This window comes from Pipra filicauda, unplaced genomic scaffold (assembly GCF_003945595.2).
Source record: "Pipra filicauda isolate LSUMZ 115617 unplaced genomic scaffold, ASM394559v2 scaffold71_size5581439_pilon, whole genome shotgun sequence".
In the NCBI taxonomy this organism is placed as follows: Eukaryota; Metazoa; Chordata; class Aves; order Passeriformes; family Pipridae; genus Pipra; species Pipra filicauda.
In genome coordinates, this window is record NW_024104887.1 from 2,675,616 (window position 1) to 2,693,150 (window position 17,535).

A 17,535-nucleotide genomic window follows, 5' to 3' on the forward strand; every position below is an offset into this window, starting at 1 on the left:
ACTGATCTCCAGCTGGTGAGTATGAGTCAGAATCCAAACTTCTCAAAGTTCAAGGAAATTTAGAGCTGATGTTCTGGTTCACTGTCACCTCTGTAGAAAAATACCTGCATGAATAATGAGAAATAAGCCTCTTGTTTTCATAAGAGGGACCAGAAGGATCAAGTTCAGCAAAAGTCTATCACAAACTGTTAATTAAGCACTGTTCTGAAACCAGGTTTTTCCCACTCTGTTAGAAACCTTCTTCAATTTCCAGACTAGAGTTATTAGTGGCTGGTTTGTTCACATATATTACTGTGCCAAAGCTGTCTTTTAGTTTAGATTATACACAAACAGAATGTGAGTATTAGGTTTCCTCTGCTTTTTGTCTCTTTCGGGGAAAAAAAAAAAAAGAGCTTAAATACAAGGTCACCTTGTGTTCAAGGTCCAGTTATTTCCTCACACAATTCAAGAGTGGGGGGAGAACAAGCAAAAGGAGCAGATGACAAAGATGACAAGAGTGCTTTATATTTAGGTTTGTGTACCTTAGAATGACCCAGCAACAGCATCCCTCCTCCTGTTATCTTATGTCCAAGTAAATACAGTTAATTTTCTTTCTTTGGGTTATATTTGCAGAAATCAAGCAAATGCCTTCTCTCCCTGTGTTACTAGAGTGTATTGGGTCCCAGTTTTTGAGAAAATGTGTTTATTCTCTTTCATTGTACCCCTATTTTATGCCTTCGACATTGGAGCATAGATATGCTCCTCCCCTTGTTCTCCCTGTATGGTCCCAGTTTACATACTCCGCCCTTGCTCCTTCCCAGTTGCTCCCCTCGTTCCAGCAAGTTCTGCTCCTGCCCCATAAAAGGCAGGAGCCACGTTAATAAAGTGTTCCGTTTTGCACCCTCCATCGAAGTGTGCCAACCCTCATTCCTCTCGGGCTGTCGAGGACGCCGGGAGAGCCTGTTTGCCCCATCTGGTGGAGAACGCGGGCGGGCTTGAGCTCTCTGAAGTGCAGAGAACTCACCTGCTGATCTGGGGGACGTGCAGAAGCAGAACCGACGGCAGATCCCGACGGTCACCACGCGTGCACCTGGACCAAGCGACAGGATCTGGGTGAGAGGCGGTGAACCCTAACATCCCCTACCTATCCTAGAGCTAGAAGGTGGGAGCCCGACTGGCAAAAAATGAGATTGAATTTTATAGGCGCCTGAAAGATTTTCTAAAGGAACACGGGCTCCCTGTGAGTAAAAAAATCATTAAAGGCACTAACAAAATGGGTTTATGAACATGAAGCTGTCCCAGAGCATTTAGAATATTTGGAATGGGCCAGAATAGGAGCTGTACTGGGGAGAGCTGATTTGGGGGGGAGACAGGCGAGCAGCAGAGGCAGTGGAAGGTTGGAAAGGTATTTTTAACATGCTTGAAAAGACCACAGACAGGAGGGCTCGCGATCGATGTGTGCGTTGGGCGTCGGGGCTAGAGCTGACCAGAAAGCAGCCATGTGCTCCTATTCAAAACAGTCCCTGTCTTTACTTTAAAAATGGGTGTGGTGCCCATGGACACCTTGCTGGTGCTTTAACACCATATCACACAGAATCCACAACAGCTGTAAGGGCAGCTCAGTCGGCAGGACAGCGGAGAAGAGAGCGATGGAAAAAACAGAGGGCCTGGAAAAAACTTGGGGCAAAACAACTGACAGCCCTCTCAGTGACAGAGGAACTGAACCAACTTCACCAAAGCTCCTCAGAGGACACTGGACCATCTCTTCATAAGCCATCAGCATAACCAAAAGCAAAATGGAACCAAAACCTTTTCTTCAGTTTTCTCTTTTCTTTACAACATAATCCATAAGTTAAATTTCGTTATAGTTTTTATTTCATAGAAAACTTTATATGTTTTTGAGTTTTGAATTGAAAATTTATGTTTTACAAGTAATATGTTTGCTAAAACAAAAGTGTATTTTATAAAGAACGACACCATAAAATAAACTTGAGAGTGTGTTAGCATGAGTGATGGTGGCCAACGTGAGAGTTCGTGTGAATGTGTGTGTGAGCTTAAAAAAATGCAACAAGAACTACCTCAAATGCATTATCCATATGACAAACTAGGAGAAATGGTGATAAGCTGATAAGTTTTAGTAACTAACCTTTGCTTAATTTCATAAATTCTGTTTTTCCTTCTTCTTGAAATAATGACTAATCTCTATTTTCTTTACTCTGGTACCTCAGATCACAGTTGAAAAGTTATGCCGGCAAATTTCCACAGGTTGTTAAATTGCTTATGGTTTAAAAGTTCACTGTAGTTGAAAGTTTTGCTATTCAAGGTGAAATTGTTGAGGTAATCCTGGATCACAAGTTGTTGAATTGTTTGTTATCAAAAGTTTTTCATTGATGAAGTTAACAGTTTAAAAGTACACAGCTTAAAACTGTGAATGGTTATAGGCAAGTTGAAAGCATAGGATACCCTTGAAATTTAAAGAATAGGCCTAGTGTTGCATTACCAATTCCAAAAAGCTTTCAGTGGAAGAATTAAGAAGTTTCCTTATTTTACCATGCCAATTTATAGTTAAGCAGTTCTGGCAGCTGACTGACATAACTTAAAAGCATAAAAGGCAGGAGCCACGTTAATAAAGTGTTCCATTTTGCACCTAACATGGAAGTGTGCGAACCCTCATTCCTGTCGGGCTGTCGAGGACGCTGAGAGAGCCTGTTTGCCACGAGAGTGAAAAAACAATACAATTGTTTCTTTCTTCTTGTCTCAATGAGTGGCCTTTTCCTGGTTTATTGTAGCTTTCTGAGCATGGGTGGCCAAAGCATGGGTTGCACAAGCCATTGTGATTACAGCATGAGGTGAGAGGTTTCAGATACTCCTGGTTGCGAAGAAATGATTTTCAGAGGATGAACTCTCAGCAAATTCCAAGCAGGTGCCTCTCTGAGGTGTTTAGTTATGCAAACCTCAGTCAGTCAGGGGGGAATCTTGTCCTAAGTGAATAACATAAGATGGATCAGTGTGAAAATCCACACCTGGAAGTTGCTTCCTAAAGCAGCTCCATGTCAGCACCCTGCAGATTTTAAACTGAGGGTGCAAACCCCCAGCCTGGGTGGACACTGTGCAGGGTGGTGGCCTCTGTGACTCCCTCGAGTCACTTGGCAGCACAATAATGGAAACGGGAGCGTGGGATTTCTTATGTCTATTGTGTCCATTGGAACAATACTGCTGAGAGCAACTGGGACCAAAGGCCTGGCCTTCAAAATATCTGACTTGAAAAGAGAGCTGCATTTTTTTGGTAAGGCCCAAATGTGTTTCATTCAGCTTTGCTGCTACTCCCAGAGCTGAGTTGTAAAACAGTCACACATCTGGGCTGCGCTGCCTGTAACTGTTTCCGTCATCCCAAGCAGTTTTTGGCTTCATTATGTTCTGGGTGTGCAGCAAAGAGCTTGTAAGAGCAAACTCTTAACTGAAGAGCTTAAATGTCTTGAATCACCAGCCTGCAGGGTAGCCATGGTCTTTAACTTTATAGATATAAACCTGAAGTCTTAAAATTCTGCATTTCTAGCCCTGCAGAGTTCTCATTCAGACTGCTCCCTATCAAATTTCCATGCTGACTCCATGTCCAGGCAGGTCAACTGTCCAAAGGAATGATGGACCAAGTGCTTTCATGGGAGACAAGTGTGAACTTGAGCAGAGCTCACCAATAGCTATAAAGTTTTTTGAAGCTATACAGCAATAAAACTCTGAAAATAATTTCAGTACATCCTAAATAAAGGGATGTAAGATGTCAGGATTATCAATATTTAATGCCAAGTGACAAAATAATGGTGCACCTCAATAATTCCTGTTGAAGTAATGGCTTGTTTTCTCACTGCACAGTTGGCATATCCTGGAGTCTTTAGATTCTGCACTGTGGAGGCTGAATGTGTTAGAATTAATTAATTAATATTTAAAATGTTCTATGCCCCTCATTCCAGCCTCAGTTCCCCAAAGCATGACAGTGCAGGTGATCACAGAAAAGCCACTGGAACAAATAGCTACTGAATTCCAGTGTGGTCAAGGATCCACAGAAAGGACAGGGAACTTGGAGACTCCCAGTTTGTGCATAGTTGATCCAGAGCAGGGGTTTGGGGACCGTGGCTGCTGCCAGGATGAGAAGGGGACACGAAGGGGACACTCTGAGAGCCCGAGGACACCTAGAGAAGGCCACATGTCTGGAGGAGTTGGCAGGCTTGCCTAGTTCTCTGCCTTCCCTTCCACTTCTTGGAAAGTCCATCCAAAAAAGCCTTTCCAAACTTCCCAGCATGGTGGGCAGGTTCCTCAGTGTGGAATACTAAAACAGAGTGCTTTTGCTGCAAACTTGCTGTCCCCTTCTGCTCCTGAATTGTTCCCACTCGTGGTTAAACCCGTGCCTTGCCAGCCGACTGCCGGGGAACTCGTGGCTGATTTCCACGTGCTCCCACTTTCCTTTACACTTTTCTGAGCAGTTCTTTGGCCTCTCAAAAAGTCTGGACAGAGCACAGGACAGTCACTTCCCAACCACGTGGCTTCAGGCACACAAACAGACCTGCACAGCCCAAGGAGTAACCCTGGGATGGGGCGTCCCTGGGGGCTCTGCAGACTCCGACAGCACGAAAGGGCGGGTTGGGAAGGGCAGACAGAGACCTAACTCTGCTCAGCTGGCATTCTCATACCTCCCTTCCAAGTAGGTGCCTCTGATGGCCTCTTTCATAAATCATTATTGAAAGATACTTCTGAATAAATACCTTCTCTTCTCCAGTACTAAGGATTAATTTTGCATGAGTCTGTGTGTTTACTCTGTTCTTCAGCAGTGACAGGAATTACTCTCTTGGCCAGATTTTACGAATGATGTTCCACATTTATTGCATATTATGACCTTTTTGGATGATACAAAGTCAAGTCTAGGGCTCTGTCTTTCTTATTCTTCTTCTCTAATGAACAGTGTGTTGCAGTATAAAGACACCTGTAATTTACATCCTTTATTTGAGATTAAAGTAAGCTCATGATTAACATATTATATGAAGCAAGGTGGTGAACAGGAGAGTTCATTGACTTTTCAACCCTGGAATCACCCAAACACTGTTTTACATTCCAAATAAAATATTTGCTGGGTTTCACACCAGTCTTTTACCAGTGCATATCACAATGTTGCTGTTGGGAAAAACTGAATTTATTAAGGCAATATATTTTAAAAATTGGCTCCAGCACCACACAGCTGGCAACGAGGAAAAAGTAATCTAAGGCAGCATGTAAAAAACTGTTCTTTAGTTAGATTGTGAATTTTCCAATAACTGCCTCCAACAGACCACCCTATGACACTGATTGCAAGCACATAAAGCCTGATGGTTCCAAAGTCACATAAATAAAACGTGGATGTTGAAATGCCAACCTCCCACTATTCGCCTCCAACCTTTTCATCTCTTCACTGCTTATTTTGCTTTTTTTCTTTCCTGGTGTCCTTCCTCTCCCTGATGTTTTCCTTCAGTACCACCTCCCTCTTTGCCTCCCAGAACCAAGGGGAGGTTTCAGCTTTAATGGCAGAGCAGGAGCCAGCAGGCAATGGAAAGGAGCTGGGGCAGATTTGGTGAGGACATCAAGCCCCCAAAAAGCAGAAGAGTGCAGGTTATTTGTGTGTGCACACAACTTCACACAGCCAGGGCCCACCTGAGCAAACCAGGGGAGCAGTTTAGGGAAGTTCTAAACTCGAGGCCAGCTCAGTATGGTTCAGAGTGTTATTTGTAGCCATGAGTTTGATGACCTGGAGCTGTTCTAAGATCTTTTAATTTTTCACCTCCCATGCCATTGCATAAGGACAGGCCACTCATCACTCAGAAAAGAACTATGAAAATAATAAAAATAGATTAATTAACGTGGAAGAAAACCCAAGAAGCTCTCAATCCTGTTGTTTCCTGGTTTATAACATACTTTGTGTAAAGGCTGTTTACTCAAGTGTTGGTGTCAATTCTTTGGCTGTTTGGGTTGGTGACAAGTTTTTGTAAATGTCTCTTGTTAGACCTAAGTAGGGTGAAATGTTTATCTCTTGTTTTCCTTACTAAAAATTAAGCAAGTTGTTAAGAGTTTCACAAAACTATAATTAACTTTCCCTTTGCGAACAGAACATTTTAAAAATGTTTTTATTGCCTTAGTAATGAGTGTTACAAAAAATGTCTTCCACAGCAAAACACACTAATAACAGGGATGAGTGCAAACCAAACAAGTCAAAGTAAATTATCTATGAAACCACTTATTTTAATGCAACAGGGAACAGTAATAAAAGTTTCGAAACAGCTTTTCCTCCTTTGAGAAAGCAGAACTATTTTTTTCTCTGCTGGAGCTCCTGACATAGGTCAAAATATTGCACTACACTGAGATTTCAATTCTTTTCCTCCCAGAGGGACCTAAACATTGTCCTCACAACATGTGTATTTTGTTGGAATAGAAGAAAAACCTAGTCCTGAGAAGGACTGCAACCAGCTCTGTCAGGCCAAGGCAACGCCTGTGCAGGAAGAACATAAAAAAACGTGGATTCCACACCACGACTACTCTCAGATCTCTATTCCAGTCAGTGTGTTCTGACTTCCAAGGGCATAACTTGCCCAGGAACCCAGCTAACATGAGCCCTTTACTCAGATGCTTCAGCACAACTCCACAAATCTTCTGTTCTGTCAGGCCTCATCCTCTGACCCCTCTGCACAAAGGGCTTCTGTGAGGGACGACCCAAACCTTTCTCTTTTGGTCCACACTAACATATTAAAAAATCCCTTCCTGTACTTCTGATGCCAAAGTGCAGCTGTAAAGTTACCCAGGTTGCTGGATGTGCAGCCCTCTCCTTGGCACCACAGCTCACCTGATGTCAGCACTTCTTTCCAGGCTGAAGTGTTTATAGGCTGGCAAATTCTCCTTGTGAGGACCCATTCACAGGCTTACAAGGGGGAAACTATAATTTTTTTCTTCCCTGTTCAGTACTTTTTTTTAATGTTATGAGATAATTGACATTTCTTCCCTCTCTCTGCTCTCATTCATTACGGTGATAATGCTTCTGAAGTATTTCATGAATTCCATCCGAACATCTTCAGGATCTTCCTCCAAGTTGGAATGTATTAGTTTTAGTTTGTTCAGTGGGTAAGCTTTGAAAGTAAATAAAAAACAATTAAGTATATTCCTTTTAAAAAAGAAATAGTCACGAAGTCATGGGACAGCTCATGTTGGAGTCAGCTGGAATTCAGTAGTACCCAATGTCTGATACCCCAAACAAAACCTGAAGAAGAAATGCAGCAGAGCTTGTCAGCTTTACAAACAAATCCAGCTTATTGCCAAATTAAATTCTTCAAACAGTATTATTAAAGCTTAAAGTCTGGTTTTGGACTCATATTCAGTTAGACAGAATCAAACAATTCAGCACTAAACTACAGTTTTACTGCTGAAGTGATATGACATTTTTTGATTACTTCAAAGTTATGGAATCATACAGTTATATTAAATATGTGTTAATATATTAATACTTATAACAAATATGTAGTTGTTTGAACACTGGAACAGGTTGCCCAGAGCGTGTGTTTTCACTGATATAAACAGCCACAAATAATTTTGCAGTATATAAGGCACTGATTTTAAAAGGGAGATCATTAGCCTCTTATTTCAAAGGGCTCCTGTTCTTTTGATTGATAGAATGCAGACTTAAACAGCCTCAAAAGTTAACAAAAAACCATCCAATGGAAGAACCACACTACTACTGATGAGGAAATATGGCAGGAGTTCTAATTCCTGGCTCAGCTGCAAAGTTACTGTGTGACCTTAGAGAAGCCACTCAAAACTTTGCTTGCCTTTACTTTCCCTTTTGTGAAGCAGGAATATCCTTGAGATCAATTATTTCTGGTGTTGCAGAGTGTTCTTTAATTGGCAGATTCAAATGAAAATTGCAAGGCATAACTTATGAACAATTTTAAAGACACAGAGGTCAGTGAAAAGCTCCGAGTTACAGGTGGAGTTTCCCACCTCCTTACCCAGGGACAGGTTTTCTGTGTCCTCTGCACTGCCTGGCTTGTGATGTGCCACCAGGAGACACTGACTGTCGAGCAGTGGCTGCTGCTGCACGAAGCAGGAGTACCACATCTCAATTTCTTTCAGGTGACTGGGCAGCTCAGGGTTGAAGATTATTATTACCCCATGAGAGTCCTTCATCAGAGCTGGCCAGCACGTTTCAAACCTTGAAAGAACAGCAAATGGCAAGATTGACAGCTGGACAACAGGAACATGCACCCAAACTTCCTCAAGTTTTCTTCTTCCCTCTTCAAAAAGACATTTAAGTGGGGTTTTTTTTTAATTGTAAGATCAGTAATCTTGCCAGTGATCTATATATTCCAACTACTTTGTCTTACCTACTATGCTACTTGGTCCTATGGTTTGCTGACAATCTGCTATTTGGTCAAGTGCTTGTTTCACCTTTTTCCCTAAAAATGGATCTGTCCCTTTCCCAATTGTATCTTTTGGAAATTTAGGGCTCAATCATATACATACACTGTTTGAAGTTCACTCACGTAACAGCTTCAAGGAGATAAAGGCAATTACAAGTGGGCCTCTGTCTCCTTTACCTGTAATTCTATTCCAGGAGCTGTGGACTTTACTGGTATGTTCAGTAAATATTTTGCATATATTATGCAAAACAAAGTTCAGCTGTGATCACGGCAGAGAGTACCTAATGTCAGATGCTTTACAGCAGAAGCTATAGAAGGATATATTGGGGTAAAGAGTCAGGAATACTCCTCGTCTCAAACAGATCACTGGTTTTAGGCCTGAGGTCTGAATAACCTGTGCAAACAGAAATATCGGGTTAAGTACCAAGGACGTGGCTTACTTTTGGTCACCACTGCAATCCCACAGCTCGAATCGACACCCAGCTCCCTTGCTGTTCCCATTCAGGTTTGGCTTCTCATACTCCAGGATCCTGCGGGAAATGATGGATACCCGGTGAAATAGGCTCCTGTGCAGCAGCACAGCAGAGCTCGGGGTCGGCACACAGGGCTCGGGGGTCTCGCTCACCTCACCCCCTGCGTCGGGCTGTAGCTCCCGATCCCTTCCGTGCTCTCCGACACGAAGTTCGCCAGCACCGACTTCCCAGACTGGCCGAAAGACACCCAGCAGGAACTGAACGCGCCACAGCCACAGCGGCGGTGCCCACCCGAGCCCCCCAAAGGCTGTCCCTCCCGCTCAGCCCCGGGCCCTTCTCCCTCCCTCCCTCCCTCCCTCCCTCCTGCCGCAGGGCTCCCGCGGGGCTCGGGGGGTCCCTGTCAGGGGGACTCTATCGGGGGGTCTCTGCCGAGGGTCCCTTTCGGGGGGTCCCTGTCAGGGGGACTCTATCGGGGGGTCTCTGCCGAGGGTCCCTGTCGGGGGGTGCCTGTCGGGGGGACTCTATCGGGGGGTCCCTGTCGGGGGTCCCGCTCACCTCGCGCGGCCCCACCAGCAGCACCTTCGCCCTCAGCATGGCGGGGGGGAGGGGGGTGACGGCGCCCCACCGCGGCCGCTGCCCGGCAACGCGTCCGCGCGGGAGGGAGGCGGGCGGCGATTGGCGCTGCCGCCGTCACGTGACGGCGCGGGGCGGGAAGGGGGCGGTGCGCGCGAGGGGCTCGCGGCCGCCGTGAGGGGGCGGCTCCGTGAGGGGGCGGCTCCGTGAGGGGGCGGCTCCGTGAGGGGGCGGCTCCGTGAGGGGGCGGCTCCCTCAGACCCCGCGACGTCCCCGCCGCGTCCCCACAGTGTCCCCTCAGTGCCCCCACTGACCCTGTGTCCCCAGACACTCGTTGTGTCCCCGCTTCGTCCCCTTCGTGCCCCCACAGTGTTCCCAGAACGTTCCCGCTGTGCCCCCGCAGCGCCAGCAGTCCAACCCCGCTGTGTCCCCGCAGTGTCCCCGCAGTGTCCCCGCGGTGTCCCCGCTCCGCCCGGCCGAGCCGCCCGCGGATCCGTCTGCCGGAGTAAGTAGGTCTCACAGCGAAAGGGTGAAGGGATCCTTTACACTCCACACGCTGATCTGGTCCGGGGAACACAGGGTGACCAGCGGGGAGAAGGGTGAAGTCCTGCTGGCGCTTCCCAGCTGCTGCTTTCACAAAGGGACAGGATTCCCGCACGGGGCTCCCTCCAGCTGTGCGATTCCTGAGCGCTGAGGAGCGGAGGGACAGCTCAACACTCTGAGGGCAGGAGGAGGAGAAAGTGGAAGGTCCCTCTCAGACCATTTTTCTGCCCGTAGGTACCAAACTTTGAGCCATGAGCAGACAAACCTCCACTGTTCCCGTGCAACCTTTCAAGGAAAGATGCAATAGGGACCACCAAGCCCAAACCTGCTGGCTGCCCACAGTGGGTTTGTAGCGCCTGTAAATCCAAAGCAGTGAGCTCTGAGGGGACCCCCAGCTTTTGTGTCCATTGTGTGGCAGCGAATCCTTCTGCCTGCACCGTTTTGGGGAGAGGTGTCCCCTTGGTCCCTCTGGCCTCTGGAAAGCAAGAGCCAGATACTAAACACACCTAAAGCTCACACGGTGCTCCTGCACTGCCCTGGTGGCCCTCACTCATCCCATCCTTGCCTTGTTTCATTGCAATTTTACCTGCAGATTCTCCTTGAAAGGACAATGAAGCCAAGCTCCTGGAGATTCTTATTATTCGTTAGGGGAAGCAAGAGGCTTTATTAAATTGCAGCTTCTAAGAAAATAAAACATCTGGCAGACAGATGTGCCGCTTCAGAGCTGTTTAGTGCCCAGGTACAATAGCACTTTTAGACAAGCTTTCAAATAGGGCCTCTAGGCACTACCACAATGTAAATGTTTATTATTAGTACTGCTAATAAATGTGAACCAGAATTGCCCTGCTCTCACTGAGGGGGTACAATCTTCTCTATCACACTGGAGACTCATTTGTTGTTTCACTCCTTACATTGGGATAGTTTAGGATGGTTCAGTGTGGCAGTGGCACCTCACCATTCACACAGTATTTTAAACTTCAGAAAACCCTCTGTTTTCAGGTTGGTGGGACAAAGACAATGAAAAAACACTAGTTGCAACTAGCACTGAATTTGATTCTGCTGTAGCAGATTGGAAGTGTGTTTTCTGCTTGTGAAGGTTCATGTGCGATACAGGACCAAATTCACAATGAACTGGGAAAACTCCTATTAATCCTTTCTGCAGCTCTGTTGTTTTCCACGTTTCAGACCCACAACTTGCAAAGGAAAGACAGGAAGGGTGGCCCAGAGAGAAGAACCAGGACAGCCTCTCACATTAGCTGGCACGTGGTATTAGCTGCCATTAGCACTTGAAGAGAAATGTGTTATGAAGGGAACTATTGTGGACAGCAGCACAGAAGAGGGGAAAAAAAAGACTAAGAGGTAACTGAAACTGGGTAAAACTGGCTGTTTGTGCAGCTGCCCAGAAAGCAATTAGGATTAATTTTTAGATGAAGTGTCAGATAGGGTCTTTGTGTGTTTATATTAGCCACTGAAGAGTAAGGAGAGCACAGCTAACTAAGGCTGCAATTTTGGGATTTATCCATGTGATTTAGAGCTTGAAGTCACTTTAGAAAGTGGGAATTAAGCTTTCAAGCCACTTAGGGTGACGTTTTCAAAGGCATCTAAGTCAAGTACACTTGATATTATCAAGATCTGCCTTAGGCATATGGGTAAAGTTATGTTAGTTGCTGGTGTATTGTTTGCTGAGAGCACATGTGTATGAATCATTTTACTTCTCTTATTTAAAACTCTTTGTCAGACTACAACAGTGAGAAAACTCCAGCAGTAAGTGAACTACTTCCAGACAATGCTGGTAATGTCTTTAGGTCTTGCATTTATTAGCTGGCTGGTTTTCCACCATAATGTTTTGGTAGCAAACAAAAATTATCATCTCCAGGTGATTCTCTGTGGGCAGATCCTCCTCCTTCCTTCAAAAGCCAAAAGCAACTGCAAGGTATCAATAATATTTCAACAAAAGTGTTCTTCACTCTAGAAATGCCAGTGAGAACTCGAGTGATGAGACACAGCAACTGCTGTACCAGGGCACGTGATGCTTTTTGCCTGAATTGCAGATCAGAGGACTTTGCCTCCAAGTTAGAGGTCTGCAGGTTTTACTGGAAGCAGCAGTAAAATGTAGTGCCAGTCACCTTTCAGATAATACTTGAGCACTTGCAAACCATTCAGTCTTTCAGAGAACACTATTTTGCATTGTATTTCATTTAATGTGGCATATAAAATTTTTCCTATGAAAACAACTAAAAAAAAAATAAAAATCTTTCATAAGCTTTTTGTGGCTCAGTGCTGGTACTTTGTTTAATGTCCTGTAACAATGTTTCCAAACTTTGGGGAAAAAAAAAAAAAACCAAACATACCCTGGAGCACTGGAGTTGTGTGTGAAAATGCTGCCTTGGTTAGAAGTACAACCACATGGCACAGCTCACCATGAGAGGGGAGGCTCTGCCTGGTTGCTGTTTGTTGCATGACATTTATTGTGTGTGTGCAGAAACAGCTCTTCAGTGGGTACAGGCAGGGACCTGCACTACATCCTCCATTTATTTATACTCGTTCATCTGGGGGCAAGGCCTAGAACAGAGGAATTGAGAGGAAGGAACACCTATTTTTGAGCATTGTAGCCCGTTATTAAAAATGAAGGAGAAAATCAATATTGCAATCTCAAGGCTTGTTGCTTACGAAGCTCAGGGCAGGGATATGTCTCCAGGGCTCGAAGTGTAGTTGATTAAGTAAATGATGGTTTGGATGAAGTGTGGCAGCTCTCTGGAAAAAAGTTTTGGTAGGGCTACGAAAAAGGAGAAAATGGAAACAGGACATTAAGTTGCTTTGACAGGGGTGCAGTGGAGCCCTGCTCTTTGTCTTGAGTCTGCAGGGTAACACTCAGTTCAGTGTCTCTCAGGAAACTTATTCTGAAATAAATAGGAAAAGCTCATGCAAAACCTTGTTGCTTGGCTCATGCCAACATATTGTCAAGGACTACAACTCTGATCGATCTGTGGCCTCAAAGTCCTTCCCAGAGGAGATGAGGATCTTTATTTCCATTTTATAGAGGGAGAAACAAAGCAGAGGAAGGTTAAATTACTTGTCTGAGCAGCCCACCAGCTGACAGGAGATCCAGATTAATTAAAATGCCTCTAAATGTGAGATCTGGCCATGGCCAGGCATGGAGGAGGCGGGGGGGGCAGGCAACTCAGGCAGACAACTTAGTGGCCAATGCGTTCTCCTGACCAGTGGCCATGAACTCAGTGCCAACTTAAGCAGCCCCATTCTCCCAATGACCCTTCATCAAAGTCAGTGGAAGTTCCCAAGGGATTAATTTAACTTGCTCTGCATGCAGTGGCATATAGACAAAACCCTGCCTCCATGACCACCCCAAGAAAAGACACCAAAATTCCCTGATTTGTGAGTCACAATATGCAAATCCTGAAGTAGGATTTAGCTCCTGTGGTTTAAATCTTCAGGTCCAGCTGCAGATGATGTCTCTGATGGATGTTTTGCTTATTCCAGAGTGGTTGCTCTGATCACAGTCCGTGGAGCAACAGTAACACCTAGTGGCTGAACGTGCCAGTCCCTTCCTCCTTTCCTTGCTCCCCTTCCCAAAGTAGAGTTGGAGGGCACACGGTGTGATTGACAGTTTTGACTTGCAAGGCCAACACTCGGGATCTCCAGGGATTTACCATTTTCCTTTCAACCCCCCACCACGTTCTGTTTTCTATTAAAAGTGGTAGATGAAATATGAAACTCTTCCTCCCACCCCCCAACCCCCTTCACTTTTCTGGCTTATGGAGGAGGTTGTTCCAGTCCATCTTGATCTGTAGGTGGGTGGGCTGTGAGTGACCGAGCCTACTGCTTCCAGCTTGGAGCACTCAGAGTTCTGTCAGGAATCCAAGCTTTTTTTCTTTTCCCTTTTCTTTTTCTTTCTTTTTTCTTTTTGTTTTTTTGGTCTGAAAAAGATCAAGCAGATCATCTGGTGGAGGTTGGTGACCTCAGTGCATTTGATAATGTGGTGTTAACTTGCCTGTGTTAAGGCAGACCAAACCAATCAGTTCCAAGAAGTACCATTTCCTAAGATGTGGTATGTGGGATTGTTTGCCACGATCTACTGGGACTGCTAATTCATCAGAGAGGGACCCCTAGAAAAACAGCATTAGGGAGGAAAGAACCCACAGATGTTTATTGTGTTAGCAGGAAAGCCCTTCAGAGGGTCTTCATTCCCCCTCACAGGGGAAAGGTTCAATTTTTCCATGGAAAAAAGACATTAAGCAAAGGTATTTCTGCTAAAGCCCAGATCATTTGCATTTGTAAATAGAGCCTCAGCTCTTTGTGGGAGTTACATTACTGAGACACTATGGGCTTATCATATTCATGCTGTTTAATTTTAGGCTTCTGGTTTAGGTATTCTGAACTACCCATTAGGAGGGTCTTCACTGCCTGTTGACAGAGCCTGGGCTCTTAATTTGCACTGTGGACACTTGCTCTTTTACACAGAATTTTAACTGGATCACCACTGACTCAAAGAGCAGCATTTGCCTCCCTTCACACCCCCAGCTCTCCATCTGGCTTCCTCCCAATTACCTGTTTAGATGGAACTGATTCAATTGAAAACCAGTCTGGGATGAAAAAATAAAATAAAAGAATCAGCTCCATGACCCCCTTTACTGCACAACAGCACAAACCCCCGTGCTAACAGAAAGAAGGTAACGAGGACCAGCGGGGACGTGGCCAAGTGGGACAAGGATGGGACCATTTCTGTTGTCTGCTGTGCAGATGTACACTAAATTAAGGAGTGCATATAGTCCTAGAATTAGTCAGACCTCCTGATTTGGTGTTCTTGATACCTGCTTGTGAGAGCAGTCAAAGAGCCTGATGGTGAGAAATAAGGACTATTGTGCTGGGATGTGTCAGGCACCCTTTACTCTTAGAAGAGAGAGTGTGGCAGCCTTGCTGGGCTGGGCAAAACCCCTTCCTCTATGTTTGGTAAAAATGACATCGGAGGTGGTAGACCTGAAAGCACCCAAACGAGACAATGAAAGGATAATTGTTATTTGTGATTCACAAGGGCTCTCGGAACCTTTTCTATTAGACCCGTATGTTTTTTGTTTGGAATATAAAATTTCAAAGTGAGCTTTGTTTCTCCCTGGCAGCTGTGGTGTCTGCCACCCGTGTGGGGCTGCAGAGACTTATTAACATTGTCTGATCCAGTTATTCACTCAAGGCCAGACCCTCAATGACTTCATAGAAAGAAAGCAAAGACGTGTGTAATGTCCTTAGAGGGACTGCCATGTGCCCTATAGGAGAGGAGAGCCTACTGACAGGAAGATTTTGTTTTCTCTCATTTTCAGTCTCTGGTTTGACTTATGTGTTACTTTGGAGTTTGTGGCCAAACACGGGAGTTCCTCAACCCCACGATCCTTCCAGGCATTATGTTTCTGTTAACATCCTGGGTCAAGGCAGCTGGCTTTTCACATGGCTCCCATTCATTTTCATTTAAGGCTCAATTACCTCTTGGCAATATGCCACTAGAGACAACAGATTTATACCAGTAATTAGTATGTTTTGAGAAGTCTGGAATAAAATCCTCTTTTGCTTTGGTACCTGGATACAGTGATGAATTCTTAATTCTACACCCTCGACTTAAAAATCTGTAGGCTTGATAATTTTGCCTCAATTCCCTTTAAAACCTGGTAAAAGTAGTATATTAGTTTCCAATGCTTGGCTCACTTGCAAACTCCTCATTTGAAATTCCCTCCTTAACATCTTTGGGCTCACAAATGAACATGTCTGAGACTGGCACTCTGAGTGGGACCTGCTGCAGCTGAACCTCCTTCCATTTCTGCAGGTGGGGTTTGAAGCAAAGTGTTGTACTGTGTGTTTTAAACACCAGGAGGAATGTTTTGGAAATATAAAAAGGGAAGTGGGTTGGGTATTATAAAAGAGTTCATATTTAATACAGATTTTTGATTGTGTAGCATTAAGTGGTTCGTTATTTTATTGTTCTTCAATAATTTGAGAGCTTAAATCTTCTGCTCTTGGCTTGGCTAGTGATGCTGTCTTGAGCTGGGTTATAAAAATACTATGCTTCACCTAAGCACAGATTGTTATAGTTTTCATCTTAATTAGCAAGCTGCAGATTTAGATGGATTAATACAATCACTCTTTCTTTTGCCATAGAAGTTCAGAAGTATAATCTGCACTTGTGAGAACACAAAGAATTGGACTGGAAGCATTCCAAACTCTTTACTGTAAGTGTTCAAAGATTTAATGGAGTCTTCAGTCATAAAAATCTTTAATTTGAACTAGACCTTTATGTTCTCCATTCTTAAATTCACCATTTTTACGTCCAGGGGATTTCCTGTTATCCAAGTATGGATGGAGGCCCTTTGTTTCCCTCTGTGTGTGTTTTCTAATTCAAATCAAATGTGTATGTCAGTGGTTGATTGCACTTAACCTCCTTAGGTTCATATTTCTTATTTAATTGCATTACATTTTAAGGTTTAAGGCTATGTATTTACTGCAGTTAATAGCACACCATATTTTAATGAAGCTGTTATCTTCTGCAAGTATACACAGAAAAATGGAGATTGATTGTAGAGGATCTTTCAGAGAAACTGTATCTCAAAGCCATTTAAAATGAATAAACACAGTGGAGAGTTTTAGTTAATGTAGCTCTTTACCTGCCACAGCTTCAGAACTAAGGAAATGAATGGTTGGGTTACGAAGGCTGTTTGTTCTCCTCCTCCCCAGACCTCAGGAGGTCAGAGCTGTAGCTGCAGTGTCCCAGGGAACATGGAACAAGCTGTGAGTTCTCAGAGATGCTCCAGAATTGCAGCACTGCTTTTTCCAAACTCCACTCACCTTCCCTGTACACTGTCCAGGCTCCCTCTCTGCCCAACCTACAGCCCAGCTCTGTAAATCTGTTGTCAGTCAGTTTAGGAAAGGCCCAGAACATGGAAAACGATTATCTAATTTTATTGAAACATCTGAAAAAAAAAAAAAAAAAAAGGCAACTATTACCCAGAGATCATGTCCAGAAAATCTGGGACAAATCTCCTGTGCTCTGCTAGAACACAGCCAGCTGAACACCTGTTTCCAATGCAGAACAGGGCATCACCCTGCACTTGGGGCACTGCACTGGGTTTCTCACAACAATCTGAGAGTTAAACACTCTGAATTGAGCCAAAAAATGTTTTCCTCTGAGCCACTTCTTTCCAGGCACACAGCAAGGCTGATAGTCTTGTCCTACCACTCCATCACATACCAAAAATCTCCTTAGTCTGGTCAAAAGCTTTTATTTCCTTTTTTTGGGCAACAATCAGTTTAAACATTTCATAGTATCTTGCAGACTTTATAATTTCCTTTCTGCCAAAGAACAATTTATATCTCTCTTTAGATTACATCTCATCTTGCTTCTTTTGTTTTTTTCTTCTCTTGTTTCATTATTGTTGCTATTTATACCATGTCATTTTTATTCCATTTCTATTATCCTCACAATAGCCATGATACATAACAGAGCACTGAACCCTGTGATACAAAGGAAGGCACTGAGAGAT

The 17,535-nt window shown here is 44.3% G+C and overlaps 2 protein-coding genes across 4 annotated transcripts in view; one reads left to right on the plus strand and one right to left on the minus strand.

Annotated features, from left to right (window-relative positions):
• Positions 1-5,143: 5,143 nt before the first annotated feature.
• Positions 5,144-9,530, minus strand: IFT22 (intraflagellar transport 22). Its single transcript, XM_027734465.2, has 5 exons — positions 9,434-9,530; positions 9,031-9,110; positions 8,846-8,935; positions 7,995-8,197; positions 5,144-7,118 (listed from the first exon to the last, which is right to left on the minus strand). Exons 1-5 carry the CDS (start codon positions 9,470-9,472, stop codon positions 6,970-6,972), a joined length of 561 nt encoding a protein of 186 aa, XP_027590266.1. The 5' UTR covers positions 9,473-9,530; the 3' UTR covers positions 5,144-6,969.
• Positions 9,531-9,733: 203 nt separating this feature from the next.
• Positions 9,734-17,535, plus strand: part of COL26A1 (collagen type XXVI alpha 1 chain) — a 181,827-nt gene continuing 174,025 nt past the window's right edge. Inside the window, exons 1-3 of one of the 3 annotated variants that reach the window (XM_039389324.1) lie at positions 9,734-9,956; positions 11,180-11,353; positions 16,157-16,227. The gene's annotated coding sequence lies outside the window, so the exon portion shown is untranslated. Of the gene's footprint in view, positions 9,957-10,699; positions 10,734-11,179; positions 11,354-16,156; positions 16,228-17,535 lie in introns of those variants that run through there. The other 2 variants (XM_039389325.1, XM_039389323.1) reach the window with 2 other exon arrangements.

Coding starts and splice junctions, on each gene's coding strand:
- IFT22 (XM_027734465.2), bottom strand. CDS start 9,472: ATGCTGAGGGCGAAGGTGCTGCTGGTGGGGCCGCGCGAG. Junction 8,936..9,030: donor AGCCCGACGCAGGGGGTGAG/GTGAGCGAGACC, acceptor CATTTCCCGCAG/GATCCTGGAGTATGAGAAGC. Junction 8,198..8,845: donor GATTGCAGTGGTGACCAAAA/GTAAGCCACGTC, acceptor TGTTCTTTCAAG/GTTTGAAACGTGCTGGCCAG.